This window comes from Stylophora pistillata, chromosome 5 (assembly GCF_964205215.1).
Source record: "Stylophora pistillata chromosome 5, jaStyPist1.2, whole genome shotgun sequence".
NCBI classification, from domain to species: domain Eukaryota; kingdom Metazoa; phylum Cnidaria; class Anthozoa; order Scleractinia; family Pocilloporidae; genus Stylophora; species Stylophora pistillata.
The window spans coordinates 1,885,906-1,899,997 of NC_142523.1; the positions used below are offsets into that span (position 1 = coordinate 1,885,906).

The 14,092-nt window shown below is 39.3% G+C and overlaps 2 protein-coding genes across 2 annotated transcripts in view; both read right to left on the bottom strand.

Annotated features, from left to right (window-relative positions):
• The window catches only part of LOC111339196 (F-box DNA helicase 1), a 32,144-nt gene that overhangs the window by 2,007 nt on the left and 16,045 nt on the right, over positions 1-14,092 (bottom strand). The window contains exons 17-21 of the mRNA XM_022945788.2: positions 13,644-13,725; positions 12,866-12,967; positions 12,526-12,632; positions 11,955-11,996; positions 11,645-11,728 (exon numbers count right to left, since the gene is read on the bottom strand). Coding sequence (XP_022801523.2) covers positions 11,645-11,728; positions 11,955-11,996; positions 12,526-12,632; positions 12,866-12,967; positions 13,644-13,725 — 417 coding nt within the window. The remainder of the gene's footprint in view (positions 1-11,644; positions 11,729-11,954; positions 11,997-12,525; positions 12,633-12,865; positions 12,968-13,643; positions 13,726-14,092) is intronic.
• On the bottom strand, positions 21-11,266 carry LOC111326695 (uncharacterized). The gene is made up of 10 exons (XM_088760682.1): positions 11,240-11,266; positions 10,449-10,877; positions 9,754-9,921; positions 5,779-5,889; positions 5,287-5,403; positions 4,486-4,576; positions 3,452-3,832; positions 2,471-2,593; positions 2,166-2,294; positions 21-923 (listed from the first exon to the last, which is right to left on the bottom strand). Exons 1-10 carry the CDS (start codon positions 11,264-11,266, stop codon positions 439-441), a joined length of 2,061 nt encoding a protein of 686 aa, XP_088616808.1. The 3' UTR covers positions 21-438.

Consider the following 14,092-nt stretch of genomic DNA (forward strand, 5'->3'; position numbering starts at 1 on the left):
TAGAGGTAGGAGCGTTTAGCTATTGTTGAAGAAGAAGGGACATGTTTGTTTGATCATAAAATCGTACCAGAGAACTCTGAAAAGTAAATAGCCCAAGTAGCAAAGAACAAGCTGTTTGTAACCATTTCGTAAACGTCTAATACGATAAAAGAAGGAAGAGAACTAAACAAAATGTAACAACAAGCTTCTCGATATGGATCATGTCTGCGAAAAAATATTAGAGCATATTTCCTCGAAGCGAACTGTTTTACGAAAACGAAGCTCGGGGAAAACCGTGCGCTTCGAGGAACAAATGATGGGCAAGGACAAGTATAAGAACTGAATTAATTATTTGTCAAGATAGTCGTAAGGGAAATCTTAGCGCTCTGAAATTTTTTACTTGGCCCATATTTTGCCATAGAAACCGTTTCTGCGTATTTTCCCTGGCCACCGCGGGGTTCAGAAAAATACCTGGCCTGTAATTCGAAAAAAATAGCTGCACGTGCAATACGTTAAACCACCGAATAAGGTGTATTTCTTTAATAAGCGACTATCACTGAGGTTACCTGAGTAAGACCCAATGTTTAGTTGGTACTTAGTCCTCTCGCTGGTAACGGAAAATCTGTTGTACTCGGCGTAAGCAGTGTTACCTGTAGTATCCTCCAAATCTACTCGAAGTTTTTTTTTTGCTTTTGTCATGCGGCGTATCTTGTCCAGTCCTAGCCAGAACTCACCAGTCAGGTTGCCAAAACCACTTTTGTAATCCGTCCAGCCTCGGTAGAAATCAACCGAACCATCCAGTCTCTTTTGGAACACTGTCCACCCCCCACCGGCTGTCGTCTGGTCACAATACACATTAAAGGCACCAGAACCATCAGGGTCAATTGTGTAAACACCACTGGTTGTTTCACCAGATTTGTACAGCTCAGCACAGTCCCTCTTAACTGTTGAATGAAAGTTCAGAAGATCTGGTACAGAAAAATTCTGCGAGGAAGAGGTAAAAAAAAAGGCTACTCCCGCTTATCTCTGATAGGTAATTGGAAACACTCGTTTTTAAGATGAATCTGTACCGTAAATCAGTGAATAGATAGCAACCAAAAGCTCCCGTACGCGTGGAGGTACAGTGCTGAGACAGGAGAGGTATAGATTGTCCAACTGTCTATTTTGTATAAAATAAGCTTGTCCTTTAAAACGGCTTGCAATATGTTATTCAGCTTTCTTTAAATAAGTATTTCAAGCTGAAATTAGATATTTTACCCTGTTTGAACAACAGAACGAGCAATATATAGCACAGTATGACACTATAAAAGTAGTAGCAGTTCTTGTCATCTGCCTCCACCTTTCTAAAGATACAAATTTGTGAGTATAGAAATGACTCTAAATGGTTTAAAGTAGATTTTTCTCATTTGGCTCATAAGTTGTGATAGAATGTTCTAAACGCGTTGGGGTGTACGAATTTGCCGAAGTTGCATAATTTGTCGTTGTTTTACGGGGGTGGGGGATAAAAGAATTACAGAATTTTGCAACTATCGGCGGATAGGCGATATTCACGATCAGAGGCTCTTAAACGCAAACTGTGGTCGACAAACAGCTGGCTGGTCAGTTCTCTTTCCCAGTGTGTAGTTCTGAATTCAGGCTTGTTGGTTTGTTTGGCTTTTCACGCTGAAACTACGTTCGACTCACAATGACCCCAAACCTCTATCGTTGATTAAAAACTAGCGATAACGCTGGCCTGTTGCAGGCGTTCATTTGCACTTTGTATAACCAACTGAACGCCTGGAATACGCGACGCTAATGCTAACAAAAAAATCGATTTCCCGTTAGATTTCCATCAAATATTTATGGTATTAACAGTAAAAGACTATCATGCAATACAGGTTTCGCTGTGTGGTCTATTTTAATGAAGCTGTACTACGGTAAAGGTTTTCCTTAAACCAATATCATAGAACGTGAGTTATATGCTTCTATTTGTGCCGAATCGTTCCATTTTTGCCCTATTCCTCCAAATGTAATGGCTGTAAGAATGAGAACAGCAAAAAACGTTCTTCCTCCTCTGTACATTTTTCCCTCCACTTCTCATATCTCGCACCTTTTTCAACTTCTCCAGCTTTAAGTTCTAGCTATCGAGATTCGACTGTAGCTTGTTTCATTAGATCCACGAGGGATGGGAGCTGATTTTTACATACCCACGTTACAGTTTGTTTTTCCGTCGCCTGCATATCCTCTTGAACATACACACGAGTAGGAACCAAGAATATTGACACATTTGGCTTTTGGATGGCAGAAAGAAGACCCTGAGATGCACTCATCGATATCTGTTTAGATGAAAATCAATTTATTAAGAAGAGCATTTGTTAATTTTAATTTTACACACAAACATGAGGGTTTGGTAACCACGGTTTATGATAAACAATGTTCAAGTTCAGTCCTTAATTTGCACTGGATGATCACAACAATTTGTATTCCAGTTATGTATAACGCGTTTACAAACCCTGGCAATTTTTCCCATCCAGACGAAATCCACCAGGACATCGACATGAGTATGAACCATCACTGTTTACGCAAGTGGCGTTTGCTGGACAATCATAGGAGAAATCCTTACATTCGTTGAAGTCTGTAAAAGCAAAACTGATAATCAGGGTTTTTCTTTATCCGTCGAAGTAACAAAGTGTCGTTCTTGGCCTTCTTAAATTTCTATGCAACTTAAGAACTGGAAAATGAGTCGGCCAAATATTCATCACCTAAGAGAATAAATCTGTTTTAAAAGTCCTTTTTTTACCTCGGAAAATGGGAAAGATGACACGAAAGCTGCCGAAGAAACACCACGGCTGATCATACTGATAGTTAAGTTTAAATTCTGCGCCAACCCGAACCCCAAACCCATTGCACAAGATAAATGAGTCTTTTTTCTTTGTCCCACGCTCGTGAATAGACGAAAAAGCGTCTTTCTTCATTTCTTTACCGGGCTCAAAACTTACCATTTTTCTTATTCTTTACAAACCAAGACGATTCGACATGTCGATCTTAGCAGTATGCAAGACGCGTGTCATATATGAACTTGGTAATGGACCTTGCTCACCATAGAGTCTCTGTGGCTCAGTGATAGAGCATCAGAGCGCGGAATCCGAAGGTCTGAGGTTTCATTCCTCATGGGGACTCAGAATTTTTTCTTTGTCCTAGCTCGTGTCATGGCGAAAAAACATCTTTCTATGTGAGTCTTGTTCAGGCTTCTCTGGGTTAAGGTTTAATTAAAGTGCATTGTATTTTCCTTTGCAGCTTTGCAGTTTATTAAATCATTTTTCGCTGATAATGTTTGATTTTCTTCGAATGGCGTCTCTACTGAACATGCAGTTATACTCTCTCTACTGTTGGTAGCTGAAACGAACCTTTTCCAAATTTTCATGGAGGTTCAAGTTATCGAGAGTCATTTTTACGGCCGTAGGTCAAATTTGACTTCCAATTTATACTTTACCTTTCTTACACGTGTATTTGTGACATTCACTGCAATTAACATCGTTCCATCTGTACTGATGATGTTGGAGGTTACCAAGCGTATGAACACAATCTTTATCAAGTGATCTGTTTGGCTGATGTTCCGCCCAGTATTGGAAGTCAAACGGAGTTCCATCGCTCCACAGAAATTTTCCTTCAGAGTTGATATTAGAGAGCCCCAGCCATGAATGTTTACCGCCGTGAAGGCTTTGAACATAAACGTTCTCTTCTTGATTATGGATACTGGGAAGACTAGCTCCCAGGCCGGAACATGTAGCTTGGCTGTTGGTCCACGAATCACAAGTATATACTTTTCTGTAGCAATATCCACTGAAATAAGCCCAGCCCTCCTCGCAAACATCTGTGGAAAAAAAAATGGTTAAATGGGTGTAGCTGCCGACAAGTCAGGTTTCAACGCGCTTTTTAAACTTTTTTTACATTACAGTCGATCGCGGTTGAAACGTTGTATGATTTGTGCACAGGAAGAACAAAAACAATTAAAAGCTAATCGTAGTGGAAGAATCGATGTTAAACTAATGGTCTCTGATACTCCAGTGCTGAATTTTTACCGAGAAGCCTATACAAAATGAATTTAAACGAAGCAAAATTTTGCGAAAAACCTAGTGGAACATAAATCACCGTGAGTGAAAGAATGTGAAAACAATAAGTAAAATGCGCGCGCAAGAACAGAAATATGTAATTACGAACGCAAAAAGAAATCACTAAATGGGAACGCCGCACTAACTATGGGTGTAGGATTTCTTTGAAAAAAAGGGGTGGTGCGCAGAAATAAGGAGCCTTAACATTCTTGCTGTTTGGAACAGGCACCTAACTGTTTTTTTTTCTGCTGCAAAAACTGAGGTACTTTTCAATTCTTGATGTTTTAGAATTCCGTTCATCTTGTTTCGCAGCCCATAGGTCTTGTCTCTCCCTCTGCAAGGGGCATATTGGGGCCCGATATAGTCTATAGTGGCCTTTGAAATGAGTCTGAAACAGGCATATTAATTCCCTCACCTGATATTACTGCATATGACACTGTCAGTGGATCGAAGCGGTGGATGAAGAGTTCCTTCACGCAAATGCGAAAACCCGAATGGGTGATAAACTGGGAAAGAAAGAAAGGAAACTTTAAAAGTCGTAGCGATATGCAAGGTTTGTCTCTTAGGAAGCACTGTCCCACTCCTGTGAAATTATGTGGCCAATCTCTCGTAGATTACCCATCATCGTAGAATACTTCAGCTTCGCACGTGTTCTCTTCCAGGCCGATAGCGTACAATGTTAAACGAGCACAATGATATTTCAAATAACACACCAGAAATAAATGGAGACAAGACGATTGCAGTGAAAACTGATACGAAACGTTAAGGGGCAGCATGGAGCATGAAAAATCACGGAGTAAAATTTCACATAGCCACACAACAAATATTTGACACACGAAAAAGCACTACACGATATGACACCGGACAAGAACTCACTCTTCGCGCTCAAAAGTAAAGTGTAGAATAAAGTGCTGGAAGAAATTTTAGAAGAAGGCAATGACAAGGTTTTGGCTTAAATTTCACAAATTCCTTGTGCCTTATACTATAACATGCGACTGGTCTTGTTTTGATACTCCATCGTGACAATGAACTCAAAATTAGGTTTTTCTTTTTCGCTCATCATTTTATGTTCGAAAATGCTGACGATAGACCGATGTAACGTCAAGGTTTTGTCAACACTTGATTTATTCTCTTTGAAAAGAAAACGTAGCAGAAAAGAAACATGAGGGAAGTTTTTACTGCTTATCAGTCACTGTAACCCTCTGGCATGGATTACCTCAATCCAGCTTGCAATTCCGTTACATTCTGTGGCTGCATTTTTTCCCTTGGTTGAATGTTTGGCTGTTAACAACACTGTTGGTGTTTTTCTGTAGCTCCACTTGAAACTCACATCCTTCATGTAAGAATGAAACAATTCATCATATGTGTAAATCATAGCAATGTGATGATAAGACATTTGCACTATCAAATCATTAGACGTATAGTTATGGGGTGGATTGAAATATTCGAGCACTTTTCACAAACGTTAAAACTACATAAAATGTTCCTTGTTTGTTGGAAAAACACCTTCCAGTTTTACAAATGTAACCCCGCGGTTAGACTCTACAGGGAAATTTGCGTACCACACCAGTTTTGAAATCTTCATTGGGTCAAACTTTGGTGGAGGAAAATCTAGTTGCAAGGCGTTATAAAGTTAGTACCCGACACCATTCATTCTATCTTTTGCTGCATGAAATTGCGGTTCTCAATCACGCAGTCTAATGCTTACCTTACAGAACGCAAAGTTGTCGCTCTCGGAAGGCAAACCGTCATTCTGAAAATTCACTTCACTGTGTTCTGAAAACCATGGTCTATGGAGGGATTCAAATGCCATCCAATTCTAAAAGAAAATTTACAGCAAGAAGAAAAGTAGGTACAATAAAAACATTGATACACACTGTAAGTAGCTCTAATTTCTAAGGTTTCACCTCTAGGTAGCATTGATACACTAACTATAATAAATACCAATTTTCAGTAATTGACTTATGTCACTCCATTCAACAGATCGTTATATAAACTTTCATTTCCTGGAGAATTCTAAGCATACGTAGACGATACACATTTTTACAAAATTGTTTGAATTCAACAAAGAATCGCATCATTGAGTACAATCTCGCATTCTGATTGGTTAAGGAAGCGAGGTATTTAGCGTGGAATTGCGAGTTGAAAGCGAGGCTAAGTGATATTGTTTCGCATCTACGTAAGCATGACAACTATCGTCAAATTGTTACAAAGTTTTGTTACTAAGTCAGTTTAACACGTTTTCAAAACCATTAAAAAAAAAAAAAAACAAAATAAGCGATTTTCAAAGTGAGCCTCAGGTTCTTCCTTGTTTTGAACTGAACTTTAAATTCTGGGAGGGGCACGAAAAACCTCTTTCGCTCGCGACAACGCGAAAGCGAGAAAATCTTGTGAACTTGGCCCAGAAAAAACAGTTTCCGAGCTAACAGGTCACGTCAACCCGCGTTCAATATCCACCTACAGCCATAATATTTTATAAAAACAACGAAGGTTGTCAAGCAAGTTGGCTGGGCTTTTAATCGCACCAATATGACTGTCACAGCTGCCAACGCCAGCAGCGGTCTATGGACTGAAGCTTTGCGAGAAATTTATGTCAACAGCATTGCACTTCCATCAGTAGTTGACAATAGCACAAAAGCAATGAATAACGGCAGTGATGGTCTAACAGCGAGAGTTCTAGGTGGGCTTTTCACCAATGTATCGTTCAACAACTCTCAAGTGAATATTTCCATCAACTTTCAGTCGAATGTTTATCCCAACGATTCAGCTAATGGCAGTTGTCTGTTGTCAATTTCTACAGATAAAAAGATTAAAGTTTTCGGACTTTTCATGAAACTCTTCTCTGTTTGTAAAGAAATAAAATATCAATCAATACACGTATTCACACTCAAGGTACTTACCTTATATCAATCGCGATTTTAAACTTTCAGTGCTTTCGCTTGCATACTTCATTTCTTTCAGTTTTGCCACCAAAGAGGTAAAAGGTGTAAATTGTTTTCTTTCTCGAGCAAATAATTTGGAAATTTGAAAAAAACATGTTAAAAATAAACGGCTTGTAAATTCAGTGAAATACCACCATTATCCTTTGATAGTGTGAAGCTTGTTTAAGAAGTTTGAAAACGATTGCAAAAACAAGGTTCAAATAAAAGATGTTGGAGGTTCAAACGCGTACATTGACCTTGCTTACTATTCCCTAATGCAATGACAGTTCTGACAGTTCACTTCGAAATGGCTTTCTAGAGCACGCGCTCAGGATAAAAACAAACAAAATTATTGCTGTTTTCTTATTTTTCTATTTTTATTCAATGATGCAATTCAAAGAAAATTCATCACCTGACTCGTGAATTCCGCGTTAAATTGCACTTGAAAACCGATATTGCACTCATCCCTTCGCGATTCGTGCGATATCGGTTTTCGCGCACAATTTAACGCGGAATTCCCTCGCCAGTTGATGAATTTTCCTGTAGTATCTTCCTATGTTAGAAGACCCATAGCGCATCATATATATGGTAGACTTAATCATTTCCTTAAAGTGCTACTGAGACGAAGACTGATGTTCTTCAAACAAGATTTTTTATGCTCAGAACTTAAGTTTAGAGCCGGAACAAAAATAAAAATATAGAAGTGAGACCTATGTCGGCAAGAAATGTTCTAAAGAAGTTTGACTAAAACTCGCTAAATGTCGTCCGCCATTGCTCAAACGACAACTATTGAACCAACGATAATTTTCAGCGTCTTTCCCCATTGTGACGTCATATTATTCCTTTCGTCGCAGTTCTGTCGAAAATAGAAATGGAATTCAGCGGCGATCTTGTTTGAAAAACTCCGCTTTTCCTGGTCGTAATACTTTTCTATGGCTTGCTCATCTGACCCCTTGTCAAGCATTAAGTGTAAAGGACCTGGCGTAACCTTTTTTCTGGCTCATTGCCGCCCTTTTAATATCCTCTCTTGATATGGTTATAAATTACAGAGTGCATCAAGATGAAGGATTGCGAAAAGAAAAAAAGAGTCAGATCACACATGTTGCACCTTAGTTTTTGCAAGGACGCCCTTATGTAAGTTGATATGTATGGGCATGATCTATGCATTAAGCAAAATTTCACCATAACTTAATGCTACCTTGGCCTTTCATGGCATTTCCTTTACATCCTCGTACTTTGGGTAGGTCACTTAAAGACGTGGCTGGCCTTGATTTTCCGCCTTTGTTTTCTTTCAAAGGTTATAGTCAAAATGAAGGGCTGCCATCGGCAGGATTGATATTTAGTAGAGAACATAGAACTAACCCATATTTAGCACAACAATTGAGAATAAGTAATTGCTACCAAATTATTTCTAGAACCGAGAATTTGAAAACAGAATAATGTGGTATACAGTAGCTATAAGTAAATAAATCCACATAATCCAAGTTTTCCTCTTTGAAATTATCAGTGGGGCCATGCTATGCATATCATGAAGGAGCCAATTTGACCTGCCCCCCCTCCCCCGAAAATATAATAACTCCTGATAATGTTTCAATTAGTAAGAGTATTCTTTTTTTAACAAAATAGTACCTGTTGCTTTGCTTTTCTTATACAGTGAAATTAACTACCTGTAGTGTGCTTTAAATGAAATTCCATAAACCTGCGGAGTATAGGAATGAGTTGGTCTACATCTTTGGGGGAAATTGATTAACTACATATTGGTAGCCCTACTGAAAGCTTGTCTTCTCAACTGCAGAGGCCTTTTCCATGACGTTTGTCGGGCCTGGTTAAGTTAGGGATGCAGAAAATTTTTCATACACCTAGAGTAACATAGAGCTATTGATATCCATGGATTAAAGCTAACTGCTACATTCGTGCAATTTTTAAAGGGAAAGGTAAGACTTTATTCCAACAAAACAAATTGTTTGTGTTTAAACCTTACATGGCAGATTATGAGTCTTGGAGAATGAATGAATAGATAGCAAAGAAAATAAAAGGAAACTTAACTCACGAAAAGTTCAATCGTTGCATTTTCTTGATGTCCAGAAAACTTGAGATGAGAACTAACGAAACAGTCACGATCTTAACAACAATCGCCCTTCGGCGACTTCTTGGAGGCATGGCCAGCTGAAAAGTGTTATCCATATTCTGGGAATGGCACGCGAGGCAATCCTTTTTCGTGCCCAATCGACGTGGAGACTTCTTTGAAATGATCGGCGGTTAAATGATCGCAACATATGAAAAAGAGACTTCGAGGAGATACGAATGATGTGGGCGTACGAATGCTATGCATTACCTTTCGTAACCATTTCGTTTGGCCTGTGTAGCGACGGATATTTCAGCATTTTTATTAAAGAATAATTGCTCAATCCTGCATAACACAACTTTAGGGTGGCATTTCCAGGCTTAACACGATGTCTCAACTCTCCTAAATCTTTACAAGTACAGCTGTCTCCGTCCACTTCTTCGCTACGAGTGCGCGCGAAAATTTGGGGATAAAATGACGTGACAGACTTCTAAAAAAACCGGACTTCCACTTAGACTTTTCATTTCAAATCTCGTGGGAGTGATTAGTAGCCAGCAAGGATTCTAAAAAGTGAAATTATAGCAAACGCTAAACTTGGTCTCAGCAGCACTTAAAGCTAACTTGCTTTGTAATTCTTTCTTTAGAAATGAGAAAGATAATAAAAGCGACAAAAAAAAATAGACTTAAAAATACCGACCACCGATATGTCGTCATGAACTCCTGCGAAGTTCTGCAGCTCCCGCAGACAAATCTTGAAGGAAGCTGCTGTGACATCTTCAAGCCATACACTGGTGGCATCATGCATTAGGCGCGATCTGTAGTGCTCAGCTGTTGCAAAAATCGTCGGTGGTTTCGAATATTTTCCCTTTAGAAATTAGACGGAATAACTCTGTAGAGAAACTTTTTTTTTATTGAAGTTAAAAGTATATGCTAATCACGTCGACTCCTATGAATTAAAACCAAACAAACGAACGAACAAATCAAGAAGATGAAAAAGAGGCAGGCGTATCATGCATCGAGTAAGCTGAACCCTTATCCAACTGTTTTCAGAATAGCCTATTTCTAAAGTGTTCAAAAAGAGGTCAGGCGCTGTGAAGCATTATCTTTAACTGCTAAAGAACATCACTACTCCTTGCAAAGTGGATTCCGCGTCTTCCCTTCCCCTTACGCCTAGTTTTCTAAAATTATAGAAAAGTGGTCTGTGTGACTTGAGTGCTCTGGACAGTTTTGAGATAACAAATGTATGCGAAAAACAACAAAAGCAACAACAACAACAACAACAACAACAAAACGAAACAAAACAAAAAAGCCCAGGGAGTCTTTTTGTTTGTTTCGTGTACTCTTAGGTCGTTTCGAAGAAAATTAAGAACGAGACATTACAACTTACTATACCTCGACAAAGGTGACCGTCTGACAGCTAGTTCCAGTCCACCATCTTGAGAACCATTTCTGGCCTGCCACTCCCCCAGAAGGAGCACCCTGATAAGCGACCCAATCAACTGTGGCAAAGCTATCTGAGGGGTAATCATTCCTACCAGCTCGAGTGACACAGGCTGTGAATTGAGTGCCGTTGACGCTTTCAACCCAAGGTGTCGTTGCCTCGTGTACCACAGTGGAGTCACTGTAGTTCACGTGATTAACAGTAAGTTGAATGTAAATTTTCTGATCAGGATAAAATATGAATGGTTTAAACTTGATGACTTCACAATGATCCTCTGCCCAGGAAGGAACATTTCTGAACTGATGTCTTCCTTTCTGAAGAGGGAAACCTACAGCGGGTTGAAAGCTTAATTTGAGTTTCTTTTTCTGAAATCTATATTCCTTGTATTAAAATAACAATTAGTATAATTTCAAAGCTGAGCAAAGAGTTTCCAGCAATCTGATTGGTGGAGCGGTTCCTTATAGGACGCTATATAAACCGATCCACGCGGTTTATATAAAATGTTAAAATAAAATGTTAATAAATGTTACTAAAATGTTATGATTTTAGAAATTTCTCTGTTTTTCAGCTCTGATATCATACTAAAACAATTATTCACCTCAGGTTCGGTGAATATTGTCGAATAATCCCCTCCACTTCGTCTCGCGGATTATTCCACGATATTCACCTCGCCTTTGGCGAATAATTGTTAAATATCATTTCTTTCTCAGTTCGTGAGCGGGTTGTATTCCACAAATCCTGCCATCTGATTGGTTCCAAGAGCAGGCATGGTATCCTTTTCTTGTTGAGTCGCTTTGCAGAACATCTATAGCTTCGTTGTAATTTTTCATAAATATATCTTGTTTGACCGGCTGAACATCAATTTTAAGCAAAGACCTCGGTAACGATCTTTTGCCAATAAATAAAATGAATTCTCTCTTCTCTTTTTTCTCTCAAATCACCTTGTTTTCTGCAAAAATTAATATTGAAAAAGTTTCTGTGGTACTTAATCTGTTTTTAGATTGAAAGAACGTGGCCTAAAAACCATTTGTTTCGTGATAAGCCCTCACAAAAAGTAACTGAGAAAGTTAAAACAAGAGCTTACTGCATTTAAGAATTACATGGATGGACGTGACTCTCAGAAATGTACCTGTAGTTCTCTGCTTACCAAAATGACACTTTCCTTCTGAATCACCACGTGAGGCTGCGGAGAAAAGGCGACGTCCTTCTTACAATCTGCACAGAGGGCAGGCTGCAAATAAAATGAAAAACTCTCAAAACAAATTACCGTGGAAATTGTTATTATCGCTCACCGCCTCTTCCTTCCCTTCTGGACAGCAGACGCTTTCTGCATAGTCCTCATCCCACTTTAAGGGTGGGCTGAATAGAGGTTTGGGGTCACGTTGCTGTTTTAAAGCCTTATGACACAAAAGACCATTAATTTTGCTATTAAACGTATGACCAAAATTATTTGATACCTGAGACAACTCCTTCGGTGATACTACCCTCACAAAATGTTCCTAAAAGTAGGAAAATATGAACCATTCAGAAAGTTCAGAAACATGCACTCGTAACTGATGGGTACAATTGAAGACAAGGGGCTCAGTGAAGTAAAACAAGGAACACACGGAACTCCGCGCCTACCCCTCCCATAATCCAACAATGTCAACTGGCACCTACCCCTCCCATAACCCAACAATGTCAACTGGCACCTACCCCTCCCATAACCCAACAATGTCAACTGGCACCTACCCCTCCCATAACCCAACAATGTCAACTGGCACCTACCCCTCCCATAACCCAACAATGTCAACTGGCACCTACCCCTCCCATAACCCAACAATGTCAACTGGCACCTACCCCTCCCATAACCCAAAAATATCAACTGGCACCTACCCCTCTCATAACCCAACAATGTCAACTGATATCAGGTTAGGGTTATAGCTGAGTGAGGTGCTCATATACTGACATTGATCCGAAATTACAAATTCGAATTATTCTTTAACAATATAGCGCAAGCTTCAGTTGATGTGATGCTGCGTGGCTTACCTTTCTACAGCCTAGAATATTCAGTATTGTAGTGTTCAGTTGGAGGCTCTTCTTCGCCCGAGTAACCGCGACATACACCAAGTTTCTTTCATCTTCACCATGGTCATCTAAACATATTAACACAGGCTACATAAATTAAAAGGGAATCATGGTTGTCGATTGTTTAACATGCAGGATTTTGAGTCGCAGGATCTGGGTTCGAGCCACGCCTGCGTTTATTTTGCTCTGCCTGTGGACAATTTGCGTGTCAAAGTGTCTCTCGCTACCAAGGAGCATTGATGGGTACCGGAAGTGAGGATTCACTTCTGATTCCACCGCTGGTGGAAAATGTTTTACTTACGTAATGGCACACCAATGTCTGTTCCAGGTAAAAAATCATCTGTGACACGAACTGTGTCGAATTCAAGCCCTTTAGCTTTGTGTGCAGTGGAGAAAACTATATCTGAAAGGAGTAAAAAACAAACAAACAAACAAACAAACAAAACGAAACTAAACAAGACAAAAGAAGAGATGAAAAGCACATCAAATGACACTCGAGCTTTAACAGACAGACGTAGCCTGCATAGCTAAAGGTATTGCTATTGTGGTTGGAAAATTGTGCCTGCGAAGGTATTAGCAGAGTGGGGAAAGGGCGGCGTGTGAACATAACACCTTTATGTTAAGGTAATGTACAGAATATGCAATCCAATAAATCAAATGAAGACTTTTTAGAGCGCACAATAAAGTAGAATTACGGCAATATCAGATTATCGTCGAACCTCCCTTGAGAACTTTCCAACTTAGAATAACTCTATCTTTTCATCGCAGCATACGTGTAACTTGAAGCAGGAGTTTTTTTTTTTCCCTCGTTTGCTTTGTTTTTTTGCGTTTTTCTTTGTTTTGTCTTTCCTTCTAAATAGCCTTGCCTTTAAAAACCGCATATTTGATATGTCAATAGTTACGAACAATTTTTGTTTGCTTGTTTGTCGGTTGAATATCATTTTTTTTTTTTTTTAATTTTTTTTTCAATTTCTTGTTCCGTTTGCTTTCGTTTTTGTTTACAAAACGTCACAATATTTCCTATTTCAATGACAAGGAACCATCAATTATCGAACTTCACAATAACTTAGCTTTCTTACCCGCCTGCCGTAAGTTTCCAATGGCCTTGGAAGTTATCTTCTCTATCCTTTGTGGCAGCAAGACATGATGGGTCTCAACGATCTGAAACACCAAGTGAAACTTAAGTTTAGGTGCGTCTCTTCTGACTAAGCTATGTCGGATTTTTTGGAACGCTTTTTCATTTGGTGCTGCACAAAAACAAAAACAAAATACAAAAAAAAAAAAAAGAAAGTAATCTCAACGGTCAATCAGAGACACGGAATACATGTTTGTCCTTAGGGCCGATAAAAACTCAAAACAAAACAAGCACTGCAGATTGCCTAAGACGCTGGAACACGTGTATCTGATTGGTAGAGAGAGTGGCGCGCGTTTTTCTGGACCAATCATAGAGCGAAATAAAGCGAAACCAATGACGCTGTCAAAAAGTGTCCTCGTCAAAAGTTGCTGTGGTTTCCCGTGACCTAAGCTA

Excerpts from the sequence above, each read along its gene's own strand:
- LOC111326695 (XM_088760682.1), bottom strand. The coding sequence starts at position 11,266 with ATGCCTGCTCTTGGAACCAATCAGATG. Across the intron at positions 9,922-10,448 it reads AGACGGTCACCTTTGTCGAG|GGAAAATATTCGAAACCACC; the intron begins GTATAGTAAGTT and ends TAATTTCTAAAG. Across the intron at positions 2,594-3,451 it reads CAAATACACGTGTAAGAAAG|ACTTCAACGAATGTAAGGAT; the intron begins GTAAAGTATAAA and ends TTGCTTTTACAG.